At 45.4% G+C, this 21,329-nt stretch overlaps 1 protein-coding gene across 1 annotated transcript in view; it reads right to left on the reverse strand.

Moving 5' to 3' along the window:
- Window positions 1-1,127: 1,127 nt before the first annotated feature.
- The window catches only part of LOC100980340 (protoheme IX farnesyltransferase, mitochondrial), a 139,123-nt gene continuing 118,921 nt past the window's right edge, over window positions 1,128-21,329 (reverse strand). The window contains exons 6-7 of the mRNA XM_024926171.4: window positions 17,565-17,797; window positions 1,128-2,995 (exon numbers count right to left, since the gene is read on the reverse strand). Of these exons, the coding sequence (XP_024781939.2) occupies window positions 2,592-2,995; window positions 17,565-17,797 (637 nt within the window). The 3' untranslated portion in view covers window positions 1,128-2,591. The remainder of the gene's footprint in view (window positions 2,996-17,564; window positions 17,798-21,329) is intronic.

Genomic DNA, 21,329 nt, shown 5'->3' on the forward strand with positions numbered 1-21,329 from the left:
TGTGCATGGCAGAGTCCAGCCACTGAGTGATGGACTCTGAATTATTAAGCGAACATGAGAGCCTCTTTGATCCAGAGCGTATCTTCACATCTTACAATTAGGAAATAGTGGCCAAAAGATGCCAAAAAGTGTAATGTGTCCAGCAGGTCAATTATATTTGGGTTTCCAACAAACAAGAAGCAGGTATATTGCTCTCATTTCTCCAGGCTGGCAGATACGTACAGCAGTTCTCCCTTATCTGTGGTTTCTCTTTCCACTGTTTCAGTTACCCATGGTCAACCAAGGTCCAAAGATATTAAATAGAAAATGACAGAAATACACATTTCATAGGTTTCAGATTGTGTGGCGTACTTAGTAGTGTGATGCAATCTAGCGTCACCTGCTTGGGACCTGAATTATCTTTGTCCAGCAGATCCATGCTGAATACTGTCCCACCCATGAGTCACTTAGCAGCCATCTCGGTTATCAAATCCAACTGTGGTGGCATTGCAGAGCTTGTGCTCAGTAAGCTTTATTTTGCTTAATCATGGCCTCACATAGTGATGCTGGCAATCCAGAGATGTCAGAGAAGCCAGAAGGTGCTGCTCTTAAGCGAAAAGGTGAAAGTTCTCAACTTAATATGGCACAGAAAGATAAATACTGCATGTTCTTACTTCTATGTGGAATCCAGAATAATCAGACTTGAAGCAGAGAGTAGAATGGTGGTTAGAGAGGCTGGGAGTTGAACGGAATGGGTACAAGATGGTGAAAGGGTACAAAGTCAGTTATGATGAGTACGTCTCCTCCCTTTGACGTACATCACACACTGTGTGAATGCAGGAAATAATGTATTCTAATTTCAAAATTACTGAGTACATTAAAAATGTTCTTATCACAAAAATAAGTATCTGAGGTAATGAATACATTCATCAGCTTGATTTCATTATTTCAATTGTCTTCATAAATCATAACATCACTTTATTACCTCATAAATATACACAACTACAATTTGTCAATTTACGAAACAAAACCAACCTCCCACGCACCCTCTGCCAGCTCTTGAAGGCGTGATCAAGTGTCAGTTCTACCAAGAACTGTGCGAACTCAGCACAGGATGATTACTTCCAATGACGTCACACACACTCCTGTTCTTGTATACCATTTTATTGTGGAAGGAAAAGAGAATCAATGAATTGTACAAATGTGAAGGCTGTAACAAGTTGTACAGGCTTTTCCCAGACATTGCTATGCAATGTTCTCCACAGTAAATAACCTGGGGGCAGCCAAGAGGGAAGATTTCAGATAAGTGCAAACAGTGATTGGATGTTATCTACCTACAATCCCTTTAGACATTGTTGAGAGAACTCTGTTTAAATGTTGTTTAACTCTCCCACCCCGACCAATGAATCCCTACGGACCAGCAGTGCCCTGGGAGACTGAGTAATGAAAACATCCTGTCAAGCTTCAAGACCTTTGGGCAGATGGGACTCTGCAGACCCGTGGGAGCACAAAGGACTAAAAAGCTGCAGGTAACCGTGTTTGGTAACTGAGACCACACCTGGCCACAGGATAACTTGCAAAATTCCCAGAACCCTGCTTCTGGCTCTTAAAGCCATTGCACATGTGGAGGCTAATTTCTGAATTCAGGAGATATCAGGATGGACATGTATTTTTCACCCAAGGGACAGGAATGTGAGCTCTGTGGGCTGGTTAGCCCAGCACACCCTTCTTCCTAACTTCCCTTCTCAATACAGCCTTGAAAAAGCCGTGCTGTGTAGCAGAGGAGTGGCGACCCACAGTAGTGACTCCAGAGGTACAGTAATGGGGTGGGGGCCAGAGGTATCCGGCTGGTATTAAGTCCGGGGCTACCCTTTTAGAAGGAACTGCTTCCAACAGTGTCTATATGTTAACGTGACTATAAAGATGCCTGTGACTCCTTGGAGTTCTGAAACGCTCATACGCAATGGGGGTGAAGGGAGGACAGGGGCTGGCAGTCCAGCTTGAGACTCCCAAGGCAAACATGTGGAATCCCCAGTCCCAGTGCACAGCAGCCGGGTCCTAGCTATTGGTATTGTTAGAAGGACTATGGTTGAGAATGTGTGGGGTGGGGAAAACCAAAAATGCAGGCCCTGGCTCAGTCACCAGGAAGGGGGTGCTCCGAGGCCTTTGAGGGACCTGAGCTCACAGAACTACAGACAGCAGATCATGAGGCTCACACTTTCTGGCCACCAAGTGCCACTCGGCTGGGCATGTGGAGTGTGCGTGTGGTGTGGTGGTAAGGATGGAACCAAAAGAGGAAGCTGTGTATGTGTACCCCCATGTGAGGAGGAAGAAACAGAACAGAGGGTGGGGTTGGAGGAGAGATGTATAAAGACCCTCAAAGGGAAAAATAATTCCTTTTTTGTATTCACTGACTGAGCTGATGCATTTCTTATTTGGGGAGCATTTTGGGTAATATTCTTTAAAAAAAAAAACTGTCAAGTGATCACTGAGCACCAAATTCGTTTATAATCTTGTTCTAAACCCAGCAATTTCTCTTCTTGTGTTCCAGAATTACCACAACATGCTCGCCTGGCAGCGGAGGGAAAGGGGCGGTGGGCGTCCCAGTGCTCTCAGCTGGGAGGGGGCCCTGCGTCCCCGCCTCCGCTCGGCCGCTTGCAGGTGAGCATGAGCAGCAGCAGCAGCGGCAGGTGCCACAGGCTGCAGAAGAACAGTCTCCGCGAGCTCCTGCGGTCTGCGTCCACGTAGAAGCGGAAGCCGAGGTAGGAGATGTACGCATTGATGGGAAGGGCCATGATGGGGAAGGTCCATGTGGTGATGTCCAGGACAGGGGCTGCTGCGGACAGCATGAGCAGGGCCAGGCAGTGGCGCAGCGCCACGCGCCGGCACAGGCCCGGGTGGGTGACCGACATCATGCAGTAGCCGCCCCGGGAGTAGTCTTCACGGAGGCCCCAGCTCAGGGCGTTGAAATGAGGAAACTGCCAGGAGTAGAGGATTCCTCCCAGGAGAAATGCGCCTGTGCAGGGGTCAGGGAAGGAGAGGGAGACAAAGGCAGTCATCACCAGAGATTTCCAAAGAATGGTTTCCTCTCCTGGGAGAGCCTGCCTGGCACCTCAGAAGCTCTGCCACCCTGTGCTCTCATCGCTGCCTGCCTACATCACAGGGTGGCTGGGAGACAGGTGCCTACATCAGGCTGGTGGGGCAGCCGATGAGCTAAGATCCCTCCTTTCTCACCTGGGGGTGCCAGTGTGCCTGGGGGCAGGAGGCTGTGGGGTCTGGCTCAGACCCTGCTTCACAGGGGGGCTGCCTGCGCTGCAGGACACTTACCATCGCTGGCTCCTGCCCACCTGATGCTCCTCACACCTCCCCACATTGTGGGGAGCAAAGAAGCCCCTACACACGGGCAAACACTTGTAGGGAATTCAGTATCTACTTCAGTACTACCTCTGGGTGCAACCATTGTGCTGGAGCGCTGAGCTCCATTTCCGCCCGCTGGGACCCGGGTGTGTGGCTTCAGGCAGGTGGAAGCAGTGCTGTAACCTGGAGGACGCTGCAAGTCCACTCCGCCTGTTCTGTGAACCCTGGCTCCCTTCCCAGGGCAGTCAGTGCTCCTGGCTCAGCACTGACACAGAGCTGGATGTACCTGCAGGCGGGTGCGTCACACCCTGGCTCTGATCTGTTTACCTCTTTCACCAGGGCTTCCAGGGCACAAGCCTGCCACATTCCTCTCACCATCCCCCACAGCCTGGCACAATGGCACAAGCGGGAGGTGTCAAAACCACATGTGTTAAATAAAATGAGTCACAAAGACAAAACGGTCCCAGAGTACAATGATAACTTGTCTATGGCTTTGTAATTTTTCAACAAGGACGTAACACCCTGAGCACCATTTTGCCCCTTTCTCTGGAACAGTCTCCCCAGCACCCACATGGGTGGAATGAAGGCTGCTGTTCGCTGAGCTCCTATTATGTGACAGACCCTACTCTCACAGTTTGCCCCATTTAATCTTGACCATTGGATTTTGAGGTAGATTTATAAACTTCATTGAAAAAAAAAATTAGGCAATGTCAAGTTCTCCAAAAAGAGACGGAAGAGCAATTCAAAACAAGGCTGCTTGATTTTCAGGCCAGGGTCCTTCTATGACATGCACGAAGCCACCTAAGGACAGGCAGCAGGGTGGGGGCTGGAAGGCAGGGGCTGGTTATTCCTGTGCAGGTGACTGAGTACTCGCGCAAAAAATGCTCCCCGGGCGCCTACTATGGGGTAAGCACCGTGCTAGGCACTGGGGATACCATGGCGAGCAACAATCCACACGTGCTCCTGCCTGCACCGAGCAGACCCTTCAGTCAAGGAGGTAGACATCAAGAGCCACACTAGTGACTCTAAAGTCACCACTCCAAATGCAGTGAGGAAAAGTGCATGGTGCAGTGAAGACACATAAGAGGAACTGACTGAGTTTAGGGGACCAGAGGAGGCTTCTCTGAGGAAGGGATGTCTGAGCTGAGCTGGAGAGAGTGGTGACTTTGTCAAGTCAGGGCTGGTGGAGGGGGCAGTATTCATAAAGGCCTTGGGGCTGGAAGGTTTGAGATGTGTGTGGTGTAAAAAAGAAGATTAACACGTGTTAGGAGTCACAGAACTATATATATTTAAAAAGTCAATTTTATTGCATGATTTAAAAAAAAGGAAGGTGGTGTGGTTTGGCTGGAGTGCTGAGAATGACAGGGAAAGTTCTTCAGGACAAGGTTGGCTGGAGTGCAGTGGCATGGTCTCAGCTCACTGCAGCCTTGATCTCTTGGGCTCAAGTCATCCTCCTGCCTCAGCCTCCTGAATAGCTGGCACTATAGGTGCGCGTCACCAAACTCAGAAAACTTTTTAAAACAACTTTTTGAAGAGATGGGGTCTCACCATGTTGCCCAGGCTGGCCTTGAACTCCTGCCCCAAGCAATCCTCCTGCCTCAGCCTCTCAAAGTACAGAGATTACAGGCGTGAGCCACTGCACTCAGCCTTGACTTTGCTATTCTAAAAGCAACAGAAAGCCACAGAAGGATCTTAACGTATAACAGTGCTGAGCATGTGTGCCTGCGTGTATGTGTACCTCTGTGTGAGTGTGTGCACCTATGTGTGTAGGGGGTGAGGGGAGGGGCACCAGTGCTAAGCGATACTATTTGTGAAGGATACACTGGAGGGGCCTAAAGCAGGTATGGAAGGACCAATCAGGAGATGAGCAGTGAGGGGATGAAGGATGACAGTAGTTAGGATCAGGATGGTGACAGTAGAGATGCAAAGAAGATAAATTTGGAAGGAATTTGGGAGGCAAAAGGGACAGGATGTGCGTGCAGTGTAAATAAGGAGGGGAGGAGAGAGGGAGGAGGTATCAATAGCAAGTCCTGGGCTTATGGATCCATAGAGATGCCACTCACTGAGACAAGCAGGGAAGAAGGGGAGAGGAGGTCATTAGTGTGACCTTGGGTGTGTTCAGTCTGAGATGCCTTTGGGACACCCAAGGGGAAAGTCACTAAGAGGGTGTGGCAGCCAGAGTGTGGGTATGGTCTGTGATAAGCAACTGTGAGCGTCTTTTCCTGAGCAAGCCACAGGGTCCAGGCAGACATTTACGTGTCTGCATTTCCTACCTGAGGTGAACTTCTTAGGGTATGTTCACTTTCCCGTGAATCTCCAGGCATTAGAACACAGAAAGTATGTAATAATATTGTAGTAAAGTGCGCCCAAACTCATCATGGGAGCCAATTAAGTTATCCCCAAGATCACTGTTTCCCAACACCGGCTTGGGAACCAGTCAGGCAAACTACAGGATTCTGTCTATCTTCTTCTTCCCCTCCTCTGGAACCACCTTCTCCATGGGGTCCCTGGCAGAGAATTGAGAGTTCACCAACCCACTGTGTCATCTGCCCTGGAAAGCACCATCCTGCCCAGGGAGAGAAGAGGTTGAGAATTTGTAACCACAGTCCTATTTCAGGTAATGAGGATCTTTTAAGTCCCTGGTCTGTGGGAATGTTCAGAAAAAGGGAGCTGGGGGCTACTGCTAGGCAGAACTCACCAGGAGACAGAGCACTTTACATAATGCAGAATACTTCAGAAAATACGTCTGGGGCTATAAGCCACTGAGGGGCCCCTGTTTGTGCAAATGCCAGTGAGCATGAGAAGGAACCAGCTCCTCCTTTAATCTCTGATCTGTATTCCTCAACAGCGGAGAGTGCAGAGTGACACTAGGGGCAGGCTTTGCAAGTCATCTAAAAGAAAGGAGGAGGATTTTTAATGCACATTGTTCTGGGGAGAAACTTAATCATTTCTGAGTTACGTTTATCAGACGGGGCAGTTGTAGCTTATCAAGCGGAATTTGTGTGGGTACAGATGATTTAAGAGGGATGAGGGCCTCCTTTTATATCCATGAATAGTTTTCTGTGGCTTCCATAAGTCAGTCAACCCCTTTTCAGTCTTCCAGTATGGAGGAAATATAACAAAGACCTGATTTTAGGGTCCCTATTTCAGTAGGGTTACTGTCAAATCCCCCAAATTCATTTTTAACTTTAAATTTTATACATATATATATATATAATTTATATATGTATAAATCTTAGTTCATGCAAACACACTCAATTTTAATGCTGATAATATGAGCAGCTATTATTCATTGAATCCATTAACCTGGTAAACAGATGACAGGTGTCTCACATGTAGGCACAATTCTGGGTGCTAGAAAGGCAGTGGCAATCAAGACAAAGTCCTGCTTAAAGTCTAGAGGGAGACGGACATAAACACAAGTAACAGTGCTGATGGCTATTTTGAGACTAGACTCAAAACAGGGTAATGCAATGTGGGTGACTTGAGACTGAGTGCTCAGGGAAGGCCTTTCCATAGGTGGCATTTAAGCCATGACTCAACTAATGGCAAGGAGAACTCTACTGGATGCTGGGAAAGGTCCCAGTAGGCCTCTGAGACAGCATGGAGGCTGGAGTGAGGAAGGGAGAGTTACAAGATGGGGCTGGGAAGGCATCTGGAAATCAAGATAAGGAGTGGGGTCTTCCCCCAGCGCAGGGGGGGAACAGGCTGGGGGTCGAGAGACAGAGGGGGTGGCAGAGGGGGGTTACTCAGGTGCGGAACCCTAGGATAGACACTGGTGAGTGTGCTCACGGTAGAGACACGAACGGTTTTACTTTCGACTATTTTAAGTTTCAGGTACATAACAGACATCTCAGTTGAAATGCCTGTGGCTTTTACGTGCCAGGCAGTTACACATATGCTTTTGAATCCTTACAACAACCCCGCCTATAGGTATCATTATCATCATCTTATAGATGAGAAAGATTAATTTGCCTGATGATATTCAGCACTACTGGCACAAGATATTAGCACCTTCTGTTAGAATGTGGTTGGTTATCTGGGGCAACATAGCAAGACCCCATCTCTACAAAAAATTAGGCAAGGTGCCACGTGCCTATAGTCTGGCCTACTTGGGAGTCTGAGGAGGGAGGATCGCTTGAGCCTGGGAGTTCTAGGCTGCAGTGAACTATGACTGCACCACTGTACTCCAGCCTGGGTGACAGAGCAAGACATCAATTATTAAAAAAAAAAAAAAAAAGAGTTGTTGCCACACACAGACTCAAGTTTGTGACATTCCCACATCAGTGGACTGTTGGGTGCTCTGGGTAGAGGAAGGCTTGCTGAAAGAAAAAATTGCAGAAGCATTTTCTAGTACCTTAAAAAAAAAGAGAGAGATCTGTTTTAATGACAAAACTATCAACTAGAAGGCACTTTTTCTTGGCAGTGAGTACTGCTAGGGAATTAAAAAGGACAGAGGAAAGGTTGGAATGCTCAGGTGCAACTGACGGAGTAAACAGGGTGATGCAAGTAGACTTCTTTATATTTTGATGGTAAATAAAGTGACCTCTGGATTTTAAAGCGACTGGTAAGAGGAAGCGTTGTCAGAGTCTTGGGGCGTGGGGTCACGCTGAAACTTTGAACACGATGTACAGAGAAGCCCAGCCCCAGCTCACGAGCTGTCTCAGATTCAAAGAGTTTGCAGTTATGACAGCCACAAGCACGGGGGAAGTGTCTTTCAAGAAAAACAACATCAGTGATAACTTAGAAATGGGGGAAGGAATCGGATCATTCAGAGCTCAGTGTCTGCTTTGCTCTAGAAATGGCTCAGAAAGAGCAACCTCAGCTGGGAAAACGGCTAAAATACCAGCTCCAAATGTGAGATTTTCCTTGTCTTTCTCAAAAGCCCTCCTTTTTTGTGTGTGTCAACCGAAGTATTTTGTTTTGCTCAATACACTTTTTTCAGTAATGCTTCTGCTTAAAATAAACATAATTAAAGAAATCATTTTCCTGAGAGTAGCATGCTGTTTTCTGTAAGAGGAAATTGGGTGTGGGTTTGGCTCATGTCACAAATGAAGGAGGTTTGGAAATCACAGCCTAGCCTTAATGGATTGTAATCAGAAAACCACCACCCACACACGGCTTTACTTGATATGCTTCAACTGCCTCTCCTCCTATAAAAGATGAAAACAAATTACTTTCTTCATCAAGATAAGGTGAACTAGAACAGGAAGACTTGAATTAGTGCCGGGGCTGTGGTGGAACCCACCTTCCTTGTGGAGTAAACATAAAGCACTCAGTTGACTAATTCAAAGACCTCACCTTCCTTCAAGATAAGTATTCTACTCATCTCCTCTGCCTCAAGCTCCTAAAGCAGTCCATTTTTATTGGGTCTGTCATCTATGACAACAAATCTGGATGTGTGCCCCTAGAGATAGGCACAGTCTGTTTTCAAAGTCCTCTGCTGGTGTCTGGCCAGGAAGACAGACAACACAAAGGGATTACAGCCCATGGTGAATGTTACTTAGTGCAGGGCAGGAGAACACTTAATTCAGCCTTGAGAGGTCAGGGAAGGCTTCCTGGAAGAAGTAATTTGTAAACTGAGATCTAAAATTGGTCTCTGAGTTTCAGTCCATTCACACAAACCACGTGTTTTCGACTTCTTTTAACTGTATCTTCCCATTTTCCTACCTAACCCTGCACAATCTTTGTACACATTTGGTTTAATCATGTTTGAAAGAAATGTCCACTTCTCTTCTGTTAATCAAATACTTGCTAGTCTGTGAACATAGAAAATTCTGAAAATCTAGGTGGCATATCTGTAGACATGGCTCTCCAGAGCACAGCAGCTTCCTGAGAGCATGGAGCCGAAATCCCACTGCAAAGGCAACTCCACAGAATGTCCAGGTGTGCAGGGCATCGTTACTTCCCTCCTTACTCAGAAAATGGAGAAGGGCACATCTGCTGTACTGTATGTAAGAACAGCTGGAGGGAACCCTCATCCAGTGGCACCTGGCTCTGATTAGAGGGCTGTATTAGGTGGGGCAAGGTTCATTAATGTCTTCCTGATGACTCGTTGAAAATGTTATGTATTTTTATATTCTCTCGAAGCATCTATCAAACATTCTACAACACACAGACTGGAGGAGAATCGCAATCATTTCCACCTCTGCCCATTGTCCAGAAATGCTCTTGTCCACAGCACACCTCCATCACTTTGCTGACAAAACTAAGGCAATTCCAGCTAAATGGTATCTGAATGGAATGGAGACAAAAATCCTCAAGCTGGAGCTCTGACTCTGTCAGGAAATTCCTTGTGGAATGGAGTTCATCGGTTTCAGCTTGTTTTCTCTCACTGCCCAGTGGGCACCTTCCCACCCCTACCCCCCAAACCCATTGTCACTCACCATCCACGCATGGCCTTGCAAAGGATAAAGAACCCTAGCTCCAGTGAACCTTGGTGCTGGGTTTGGGAGGTCTTCCCTCGCCAGTACAATAGTCTCCTCTCTGATGTGGCCCACGGTAGCGCGTCTGCTCCATGACTGGCTCTATTTGTGCTTTCAGGGTTATGTGGTTATGTAGACTGGGGGCTAGCTGGGGAAGCAAAGCCAAACCCAGGGCTTCATGGTCACAGATTTCAAAGCCTTTCTTTTGAGGGGCAACACAAAGGAGCTTGTGAAACAGATCAGCCTCAACAGTGCAATAGACTTCTATGGTGCTGCAGATAAAGGGAAGAGGATGTGGGGCCAGTTTATCAACTGCACAGGCGACAAAAGGGAAGATTAAAAGTCCCCTGAAAATAGGAAATAGAGTGGGCAATAACTGCTTGCCCTTGAAGAATTCTTTGCTAGTAGTTTAGGAATAATGGAGAGGCTCAGTGGGCGGGAGGGAGCTGGATTCTCTCCTCTCCCTCACCTCATTGTGTGCTGCCGCCCTCCAGGCAGAGTCATGAGGAGGTTTCACTTAGAGAGAAAGACGGGAGTAAAGGAAGCAAAAAGCTCTGACTCTGAAAACAGTGCTCCCCTTTTTCTCTTCTTGCCATTTCCTTGGAAGGACGTTTCAAGCACCTGTGAATTCTCTCTGAAATTCAAATGCTTCCTACTCCCTTAGCTCATATTGGAAGGTCTTTCCATCTTTATCACTTAAATATTAATTCACTGAAGAATACTAGTTACACGTGCACTCTGCTCCAGGCACCATGTCTACCAGAGGCTGGCACACCGTCAACTATCATTCATTCAGGAAGGCACTGGCCCAGCTTCCTAAAAGCTTGTGATCAATTATGGTCAACACAGCACAACTGACAAGACCTCAGTGCCCTTAGTACCAGTTTGCCTCCAATTATACCACCAATCTGGGGGCTTGCAACATAATTTCTAGTATGTTCTTTCGTAGCTCTTTTTTTTTTTTTTTGGTCTTTCAAGAGAATATAGTGTTCTAAATATTGTTTGTTTGCTAATATTCCCATGAAAATGTTCCTTGTTTATTTTGTCTTTAAAACTATCATTTAGCTTAATCTGGAGCTCCAAGGCTAGTATAACTTAATCTGGAGTGCTAAAACTAGTTATGGTAAAATCTTATACAAAGTGAACACAGACACAGATACTCATTTTCAAGCTTGGTTTCAAACCGAGGCAGCGTTATAAAGGAAATCATTAAGTGCTTGGGTTAAACAGTACCTGGTACTTAGTAAGCCCTCAATAAATATTTGTTGAATGGGTGAGTGAATAAATTCACTCCGACTCTACTTTCTCATCCAGGAATAAGGGAGGTAAATAAAGTGAAACAGAACTGAACATTTTGTAGTTTACCAGCTGAGGGTAAAAAATCTCATTCTCTTTTTGTTACTAAAACCATCCATCTGCCAAATGTCACTTCCTGATAAGATCCCATTTCTGAGTCCTCATTTGTAACTAAATGTTGGGTGACATAATTAATGCTTAACACACATTTGAATCACAAGCCAAAGGCAACTGCAAATCCACTCTACAAGATGGTCATTACGAAGGCCCAATCCATACACTCCCGAAACATGGGACTTATTCAAATTTAGGAAAATGAGGAAAAATAATCTGAACCTTTCTAAGATATTGGAGTGATGAAAAGAGGGGGCCTTGGCAAGAAGGAGGGGGAGCAGATTTAACCCAAAGCCTCTGAGATACACTAATAGTCTCTGGAGATAAACACTGTTGAGAGGCCTAATGCGTGTGGCTCCAGGCCCGCTTGCAGCTGGAATGTCGGCTGGGCACTTATCTGCAGTCCCCTCCCTCCCCTACCTCCTCAGAGTGGACTCCTTCACCGCGGCTCCAGCAGGTCACTTCTGTCATTGCCATTCCCTGTGTGCAGAATCAAACCAAGTGCGGCAGTTCCTGTGACAACAAGCTGGCTAGACCAGGGGCCAGAAAGCAACCCGCTCATTCTGCCTTTCCTGAATCTTAGCTAGGAATCATTTTTAATGGTTTTTGCTAACAGCAGTTAGGCTGAATTAAAAAAAAAAATAAGACAAGGTAATTAGGCAGGTGAGAGGAAAAGGCCTAACTCTGAGGCTGAGAGGAAAATGGACACAAGTAAAATCCCATTATAATGATTACCTTTATAGACAGAAGGGCTTTGTAAAATGAAGTTACTTCCTGTGCACAGAAGCAGCTGGGCCGCAGAGTCCTGACTACCCTGACAGAACAACCACAAAGAGCACTCTCTGGGCTGGGCCCACGCTTTGCGGCACAGCACTCTCTGTAGCAAGCACTGGACTGAAAGCTGTTGGCACTGTGACAGGGAGAAAAGCTGAGCTGCTTACAGTTCATTGTGCAGTTATAAAATAGCAAACATCAAGAACAATTCACATTTGCTTAGCTTTCACAACATCCACCTGCTCATCTGTGTCATTTTCTTCACCCTGCCATCCTACCTCACTTACCCCATGCTGGATTCCCGAAGCGGGCCGGTCAGACACCTATGTGGGACCCACGCCTGTCACCGGGCATCTAGAACAATTAGAAGTTCTTTTACACTATCTGATTTTTAAAAAGTCAAAGTAGTTGTGGGGGGAAAAAAAATCAGAATCCCATGGAACATCCTTAGAGTTATTTTATGTTTTATGTCTTTGCAGGAAGAGAGGAGGCATCACAATCTCTTCAGTGCTCAAGGCCCCCTGGAATTCTTAATCTGGCCCTGTAGCCACCACAAAAAGCACAAAATGAGCCAGACACCACAAAGGGGAAAAGGTACTTCCCGACATACTGCATTTCCTTGCTTGGTGGAGCACTCTGACCCATGGGATGCCTCAAATGCACAGTGTTTTCTATAGCTACCAATCTTTAAATATCTCTCCTCCAAAATATATTGGGCCTTCAATATATGAGGCTGCAGGATTTCCATTTCAAATCTTGGCTCAGCGGCTTCCTCTCCATCTTGACTACCATCTACTGAGCCCCAGGAAGGGCTTTTGCAAAAGTATCCTCAGTCAAGGTGACTGGGTGACTAAAGGGTTGGTGCTGGGTATTTGATGTCTTGGCTCAGAAGGGAATATGTTCCGTGCAACCTGCCTCCCTTCAAACATGTATCCTTCATCCGTTTCCCCGCTTGGAGGGTCACTGGTGTTAACAAGCTGTGTCTTCAAAGGATGATCAGATTGATGCTTCACTACTTAAAAGGCAAAATGTTAAATTAACTAGGGAGGGCAAAAAGAGTGTGGGAGGGAGCAGGTCTAGGGTAGGTGGAGCCCTAGTGGAGAGAGAAGGAAGTGGAGGAGAGGAAGTAGTAGGTGAGAGGAGGCACACAGGCTTGGAAGGACAATAAAGGCAGGCTTCTGCAATTTACTGACTTTCCAATATCTTGGAGAACCTGCAGCACACTGTTAAATGATCCTAAACGTATGACCCTGCGGTTATGCTGCCTCAAGCTCCAGTGGGTCTTTCTCACCACTGAATGAACTATGACTTCCTCTGCAGGTGGCTCATCCTTGCACGTGTCCCCACCCCACTCTAGACTGGCTTTCAGGCCTGTAAGCCTTTGTACAGGCTCTTCCCTCTTCCTGGAAAGCATATTCCCTCCTCAAGGAAAGTGGTCATGATTTAATTCTGTAGTCTTTCTTCTCCAAAGTCATCTGGGACCAGTTTGGGGTAAGTTAAGAGAGCCCACAGCCCTGCTAAAGCTTAGATCACTCAATCATTTGATTACCTGCCTGCCTCTCCCCAAAGACCCTGAGACGTGATTTCCTGAGGGCACTCACTGGGTTTTAGTTATGTTTGTGTCTCTCAATGCCTGGCAAACAGTAGGTCCCCAGTTGACACTTGCATGATGAAGCAATTATGGGGACCAGTTTATAAAGGTGGTGATCTAAAGTGATCCATCTTTGGGGGCTCAAAGATTAAGTGCTTGGCAATACCACAGAAGACGGGAAACCTTTTTGGCCATTTTTTTTTTTCTCAGAAGGGCTCTTTATAACTATACATGTCCCCTAAGATAAAAACCCAGATGAGAGATATCCCCTCTGTGAATAATATAAATGACACCATTAGTACATCTCAAATAATACCATCTGCCTATGTCCTAATCTCCAGGTATTTTCAAGATATTCTAATGGCTAGAGCTCTGTCTGGTTCTGTCTTTGCAAACTGGTGGTTCTTAAAGTGTGGTCCCTGGACCAGGGGCATCAGCAGCAACTAGAAACTTGTTAGAAATAAAAATTCTCAGACCCCACCCCAGCCCACTGAATCAGAAGTTCCAGGGGTAGGGCCCGGGAATCTTTGTGTTAGTAAGCTCTCCAGGTAATTATCATGTTCTCTGAAGTTTGCAAACCACTGTTTTAGACTTTAGCGAGACCACAGGTACAGTCTCATTATTTGATGTACATATTCATGTGAGGATGATGAAATATAGATTCATAAGGACATCAACCTTTCCACCTAGGCAGTATGGTCTAAGTGAACATTCTGCAATAATGGAAATGTTTTACATCTGTGCTGTTGGTAGTGTAACTACTAGGTACATGTGCCTTTGGGCATTTGAAATATGGCTAATGGGACTGGGTAACTGAATTTTAAAGTTTAGTATAAATTTAAATTTAAATAGCCACTTGAGCCTAGTGGCTACCACACAAGACAGTACAGCTCTAGAAGATGACTTAGCAATATAAGACCATATTCAACCCAGTTCCTAAAATCCCAGCAATAAAAATCTGTTTAAAAATACATTCTCTTAGATTCTATCACCTGTAAAATAGAAGGTACCTATGTTCACTCATTTGTTCATTCAATTAAGTATTTGCTGCTTATCTCAAGTTGGTTCTATCAAATTAATGTTTGGAAACTTTTTTGAAGTAGTTTAAAGCATTATGTAAAGTAGTACTCTTTCTGTATAATCTTGACAAGGCTTTAAGCATATGGTTTGATCTGCAATTAACTGGGATTCTGGGGGCAGTAAGTCATGTTGTTACTGTGTGCCCCACAATGCATCTTTAAGATTTAAAGTAAAAGGATACACTGTAATAGAAGCCAACCTCAAAAACTGCCAAGGGAACTTCTCTTTGTGGTTATACATGTCTTTCAGACTGCTCTGTTTTATACCAGGTTCTGTTGGGGTAGAAAAGGGGTCTCATTTTCCAAGACAAATACGTACTTTCATTCTGCTACCTAAACAAGGGATGAGCTGCCCTTAGTTTCCATCATTAATGAGTTTGTATACAAATGATTAAATCTGTATTATAGAAAGACTATAATCAACATTAAAAAATTTATTTTAGGCCGGGCGCCGTGTCTCACGCCTGTAATCCCAGCATTTTGGGAGGCCGAGGCAGGCGGATCACGAGGTCAAGAGATAGAGACCATCCTGGCCAACATGGTGAAACCCCGTCTCTATTAAAAATATAAAAATTAGCTGGGCTTGGTGGCGGGCGCCTGTAGTCCCAGCTATGCAGGAGGCTGAAGCAGGAGAATCGCTTGAACCCAGGAAGTGGAGGTTGCAGTGAGCCGAGATCGCACCACTGCACTCCAGCCTGGGCGACAGAGCGAGACGCCATCTCAAAAGAAAAAAAATTATTTTAAACATGACTATTAGCAGTTTAGCCAAATCCAGACTATCCTTAAACAAATAAGGGCTCTTGTCTGAATGCGCACTCCTAAGTGAGGACTTTTGAAAAGCTCTTTTTCTCTAGCCTCCGGGGAGGCAACTCCAGCCTGCACATGCTGAGGCTCTCTTCAGGAGGAAACTGCCCGGAAGTGTGACAAGGGCCTCTAGCCCTCAGCAAGAACCTGGGCCCTAGGACAACACTGCACAACAGTGGTGACCAAGTTCTCCATGGCCTGGGACTGAACTGCCCATACCAGTCTCCTGTACTACCTACCTGTCCCTAAGGCTGTAATACTTGGCCCTGACTCTGGCCCTGTCTGGGTCTTCCCAGAAAGAGAAGGTTCTTGTTGCTTGGTGCCAGGTTTGAGGAAGCTGAATAGGGTTCAGGCACTCCTGTCAGGGATGGGGGTGTCTCCATCAGATAGGCAGGTGGCTCAGTGCAGGGACCCAAGTGCTGAAGTGGGGCTACACCCTTGAGGAAGGGGGATACTCCCCATGCACAGCCTAGGAAGTCCCACACTGTCTTTCATGTTCTCCACCTCAAATGTCTGCACAATTACTATAAAGGTTTGAGGGAAATAAGAGGGAAGAGGACAGTTGCGTTAAGGGGGAGAGGGAATTGGGGTCAAGTCAGGTGAGCTCCAGGTGGAACTAAGGAAGAGGAACGTGACCGGGAGCAGGAGGGCTGGTGGTGTGCAGGTGTGCTCTGTGAAGGTCAACTATAAACCAGGATGAACACGCAGATGTCATCTAGCCCAGGGATGCCAAGCCCAGGCTTTAAACCCTCCCTTCCCTCATCCACTGCAAACCTCACAAAAGGACCCCGGCACTCTTTCCCACCAGGCTGCAGGCGCCTCAGTCTTCAAAATAACAGCCAGAGGACAAGGCTGCATCGCTCAGCTTACAAACCAAACAAAATCTTCCATTTCCTGATCTGTGCCAGTCCCTCCACTGTATGAAGGAGGACTCCTGAATGATAACAACAGCATACAGATCCCAAATTGAGCCCTCACCATGGTCCAGCACCTTACAAATAACAATTCGTTTCATCCTCACAATGACTCCAGGAGGGGAGAAGATTATTAGCCCCATGTGGGAGATGAGGAGACAGTGGCAGAAAGAGGCTGAGTTCAGCCACGAAGCATGCACAGCTCATGAGTGGTGGGGTCGGGCTCCCCATCCAGGCAGCGCCGCCGGCTTCCTTGCTCACCACCGCTTTGCTGACACTGCCTCCCACGTGGATGGGGCTCTGGTTTTAGGTTTATCACAGAACACACAAGCACATACGTTTTAGAATATGGTATTTGTAGATTCATTAAAATCTGACATTTACAGGATATTAAAACCATTCTAAGAGACAATCATGGTAAAGGTGTAATCGCATTTGTAAGCTTGCCAAATTGGAGTGTAAGAGCTTTTATGAAAAGTTTCAGAAATGTGGCTTACAGGGTAACGGTTTATGGTCAACTGCCTTTTGATCTCTCATGTGAAAAATATGTACTTACATATATTGCAGGAAACCTCACCACTTCCTTCCTAAGTGTCGGTCAAAAACACTAATTACTTGACTAATTAGACTGTGAAACTTCCCTTACAGATGGTAAAAATGAGCTATTTTCACCCCACAAATTTAGTTGTGACATACCACCAAAAAAATGTAGGAATCTTTCAATAGTTTTACTATAGACAGTATGAACGATTTAAGCAAATCATATAAAAATAAATTAGAAACTAATGAAAATAATCTGCCCTTTCATAAGAGGGGAACACAGGAGGCTGGCTCGTGAGACGAAACCCCTTTGATGGGAGACTGGAGGCCAGCTCCAGATACCTTCTCCCCGCCCCATGAATTCGTTAGTCCTAGCTTCGTTTGTGATTTTCATCATGGCTTCAGGTACTTTCTTTATCCACCTGTAGTCACAGGTAGGCAGCACTGCTTCCTTTTTTTTCTCCCAGACATTCCCTACAAGGGAAAGTGTATGTCATGTGCACCCACCAGCCAGGATGACACGGTCTCTCTTTACTCTGCGTCCACAGAATTTCAGTCTGCCACATCAGCACATTTGCTAAAAGAATTAACGTGGGATGGAATGGAGTCGAACCAAGTGCTACAGCTCAGGGAGGAAATGCCTCCTTGATCGAGTGTGCTCATATGAGACTCCACATCGCGGGACACTTACCAGCATCGAGGCTGCCCGTGGCCGCTGTCCAGCCCATGACAGGCGGGATGGCCCCAACCACAGCTCCGACCCATGTGTTGGCAATGCTGATCCTTTTCAGTGGTGTGTAGCAGCAGGTATACAGGAAAATGTTGAAGAGCCCCAGGGCTCCTGTGAGTGGATTCACCCCCAAGGTCAGAATGGCAACTCCCGGAACAGCACAACAAGTGGCAAAGGACACAGCTAGCAATGGGCTGGAAAAAGAGCAGAGAACGTGGAGTGATCATCTCCAACTCAACTCAATCACACTACCTAAAATCGGCACTGACAAAGTACAAATAATCCACCTATCCAGTAGAGGCAGTACTGATCTGGCTGATTCCTGGATATGGGGAATCCTCTTTATGAAACAAACTTACAATAAGGAAGAATATGTTTGTGGGAGCTCTGGCTGCTCTTCTTGATTTTGCTAGCTAAGAGTAAAGTGGTTAAGAGAGTCAGGATTAGAGTGTTCTGGATTCATATAGGTTCTGTCCCTTCCTGGCTATAGGGCAGCTAGGTTTCACTTACTCCTCTCTACAACAGAAATGATCATCTTTTCCTCCTAGGGTTGAAGACTGACTGAGACAATGCCTCCTGCACAGTGTTCCATTTTATATTTAGTCATGAACAAACAACTTCAGACACAATATTGGAAGATTTGGGCAGAAAATACTACCTGAATTCTGGAAGCTGTTCTTCCCCTGTATTTATACTTTATTAAGACATCACTTAATTAGTGATCATGAGTAGCAATGATGTGCCTCTGACTGCCATCATTACAATGTCTGTAATGAATTACAGGCTCAGCGTGCTACCGGTTCCCCACAACAGTAAACACCAGGTGGCCGTTGTGTAGTACCAGTGCCGTAACGTGACTTATGGACACAGGATTTTCAAGGGGAGGTCGCACAGTGTTATTTATGCAAATGAAACCCATCATCTAAAACTCTACAATGATAATGATTATTATAAGCCTGTTTCTCAAAAGAGCCAACTTCTAAAAGTAGACTTTGTATGGAATCTTGTGAAAGGCTTTTTGAGAGTCTAGATAAATTGGATCTACTAGTTCCTGCTTATATGCATGTTTATTTATTCTTTCTTGAGAAACCTAAGGAGGTTACTCAAGCCTGCCTTCTCCTAGCAGAAGCCATAATTCCACTTCTGAGTAAGGTATGTTTGTGTAGTGTTCAGTGACCCTGCTGGATTACAGATTCCACAACACGTTTCTTAGCAAGCAAGAGTCACCAGTGTGCAGCTTCTAGGGTGCTCTGGTTTTAAAAACAGCCAACTCCCTAGAGAGGCAGACTTTACCCTATGTGCACACATGTGAGATGATACCCTTCTATGCACAGGGTTGCAGTGTTCCTATGGCAGGAGAGAGGGCCTGTATCTATGAGAGGGCCCTTCTAGGAAAAAGACTAACTTGTAGAATTATGACAAGTTAGAATTTAGCCGGGAGGGTGCCAGAGGAGAGCCCAGCAGCTGGAACTACAGTACTGAATGAAGTCAGGGCAACAGAATATGAAAGCTAGAAGTGACTTGATGGAGAATTCTGGCCACCACTCTACCACTCTGCTATAGGGGCCAGCACTGACTCTTTCCTACCTGGCCTGCAGCCTCTGTGCCCAAAGAGTGACCCAACAGAATGAGAATTTTGATGGAAAATGAGAAAATATAAGGGATATGTTGCTGTCAAGGTGCTTGTGACAGAAGAACCATAAATTACAGCTGAGAGACTTCTGAGTGCACATTCTGCCTTGAGGTGGCATTTCCACTCACCTGTTCCTGGGCCATCTCTTCTGAACCCTGTGGTCAGTTACTTCCACAATACTCACTCAGGCACCCTCAATAATCCATTCTGCCTTGTCCATCCAACATTCCCACCCTGGATCTGCTCAATAACCTACTGTCTCTGCTCCTGCTGGGAAAGGCTTACACTCATACTAACTGGCCCCATTTCAAGGGGATGGTTTAACAGTGCGGGTGCTTAGCCAGGGCTGATTTCCATTTTTGTTCCTTATAGTGACTATTTTAACTCTTCTCCTGCCTTCTCAAGGCTCCAGGTTCACTCTAGCTCCCAAGACGCCTTAACAGATGCCCTTCCCTCTTATACAACAGTGACAAATGCCCTCAGATTTACTTCCTTCCTCCCATTTCAGAAGAGGCTGTCTTCATTCCTTTTAAAGATAAACCCTCCACTTTTGTTTTTATTTAATCTCCTCCCTAATCTGTCTTTTATCTTCTATCTCTACTGTCTATTAACCTCCTGCATCAAATAAATTACTTTCTTCATATTTCCCCCAAGGTAATACCCCTCTTGCTTCAACACTCTTCAAAGCCAAGCATCCTGATGGAGTGGACCACACACATTCCTTGCCTTTATCTCTTCCATCCCTCTGTTTCCTATTTGTTGCTCAACTGTATCCCTCACCAACTGCTGAAACACATTTCTCTAAGGTGGAGGTATACAAGGGGACTTCAAAAAGTTCATGGAAAATGCATATTCTGAAAAGACTATGCATGGATTTCAAAAATTTTTTGCACCAAAATAAACTCATACTAACTTGTTATAACATGTCTGAACAGGATCTAGATTGAGGCATTAAGGAGGATAAGACATCAGTTTGAAAAGAGCCCTTATCAAAGCAACATGAATTCTGCTAAAACAGAAGCAAGAACAAATATCAAATTTATGCTAACACTTGGATGGAAGAATAGTGAAATCATTGATGCTTTACAAGAAGTTTATGGGGACAATGCCCCCCCAAATCAGCAGTTTACAAATGGATAACTTGTTTAAGAACAGATGATGTTGAAGATTAAAGTCCACAGCTGCAAACCATCCACATCAATTTGTGAGGAAAAAATGAATCTTTTTCATGCCCTAATTTAAGTGGACCAATGGTTAACAGTAGAAACAACAACCAATACCATAGACGTCTCAATTGGTTTAGCTCACACAATTCTGATTGAAAAATTAAAGTTGAGCTAACTTTCCACTCAGTGGGTGCCAAAACCATTGTACTCAGATTGGCTGCAGACAAGAGCAGGGCTTTCAATGGAAATTTTAAACAAATGGGATCGAGATCCTGAAGCATTTCTTCAAAAAAAAAAAAAAAAAGAAGAAAATGAATATATAACAGGAGGTGAAACATGGCTTTACCACTACAATCCTGAACACAAAGACAATCAAAGCAGTGGCTACCAAGAGGTGGGAGTGGTCCAGTCAAAGAAAAAGCGGACAGATCAAGAGCAAAGCTCATGGCCATAGTTTTTTGGGATGCTGAAGGCATTTTGCTTGATTCCTTTCCAGAGGGCTAAAGAACAATAACATCTACTTATTATGAGAGTGTTTTGAAAAAAATTAGCAAAGCTTTAGCAGAAAGCTTCCCCAGAGAGTTCTTCTCCACCACAACAATGCTCCTGCTCATTCCTCTCATCAAACACGGGCAACCTTGTGAGCATTTGGATGGGAAATCATTAGGCATCCACTTCACCGTCCTGATTTGGCTCCTTCTGCCTTCTTTTTGTTTCCTAATCTTAAAAAGTCTTTAAAGGGAATCCATTTCTCTTCAGTTAATAATGTAAAAAAGAATGCTTTGACATGGTTAAATTCCCAGGACTCTGTGAGTTCTTTACAGATAGACTAAATGGCTGGTATCACTGCTTACCAAAGTATCTTGACCTTGATGGAGATTAGGTTGAGAAATAGGGTTTTTTTTTAAAACTTTTATCTCTTAATTC

Source organism: Pan paniscus, chromosome 19 (assembly GCF_029289425.2).
Source record: "Pan paniscus chromosome 19, NHGRI_mPanPan1-v2.0_pri, whole genome shotgun sequence".
Taxonomy (NCBI): Eukaryota; Metazoa; Chordata; class Mammalia; order Primates; family Hominidae; genus Pan; species Pan paniscus.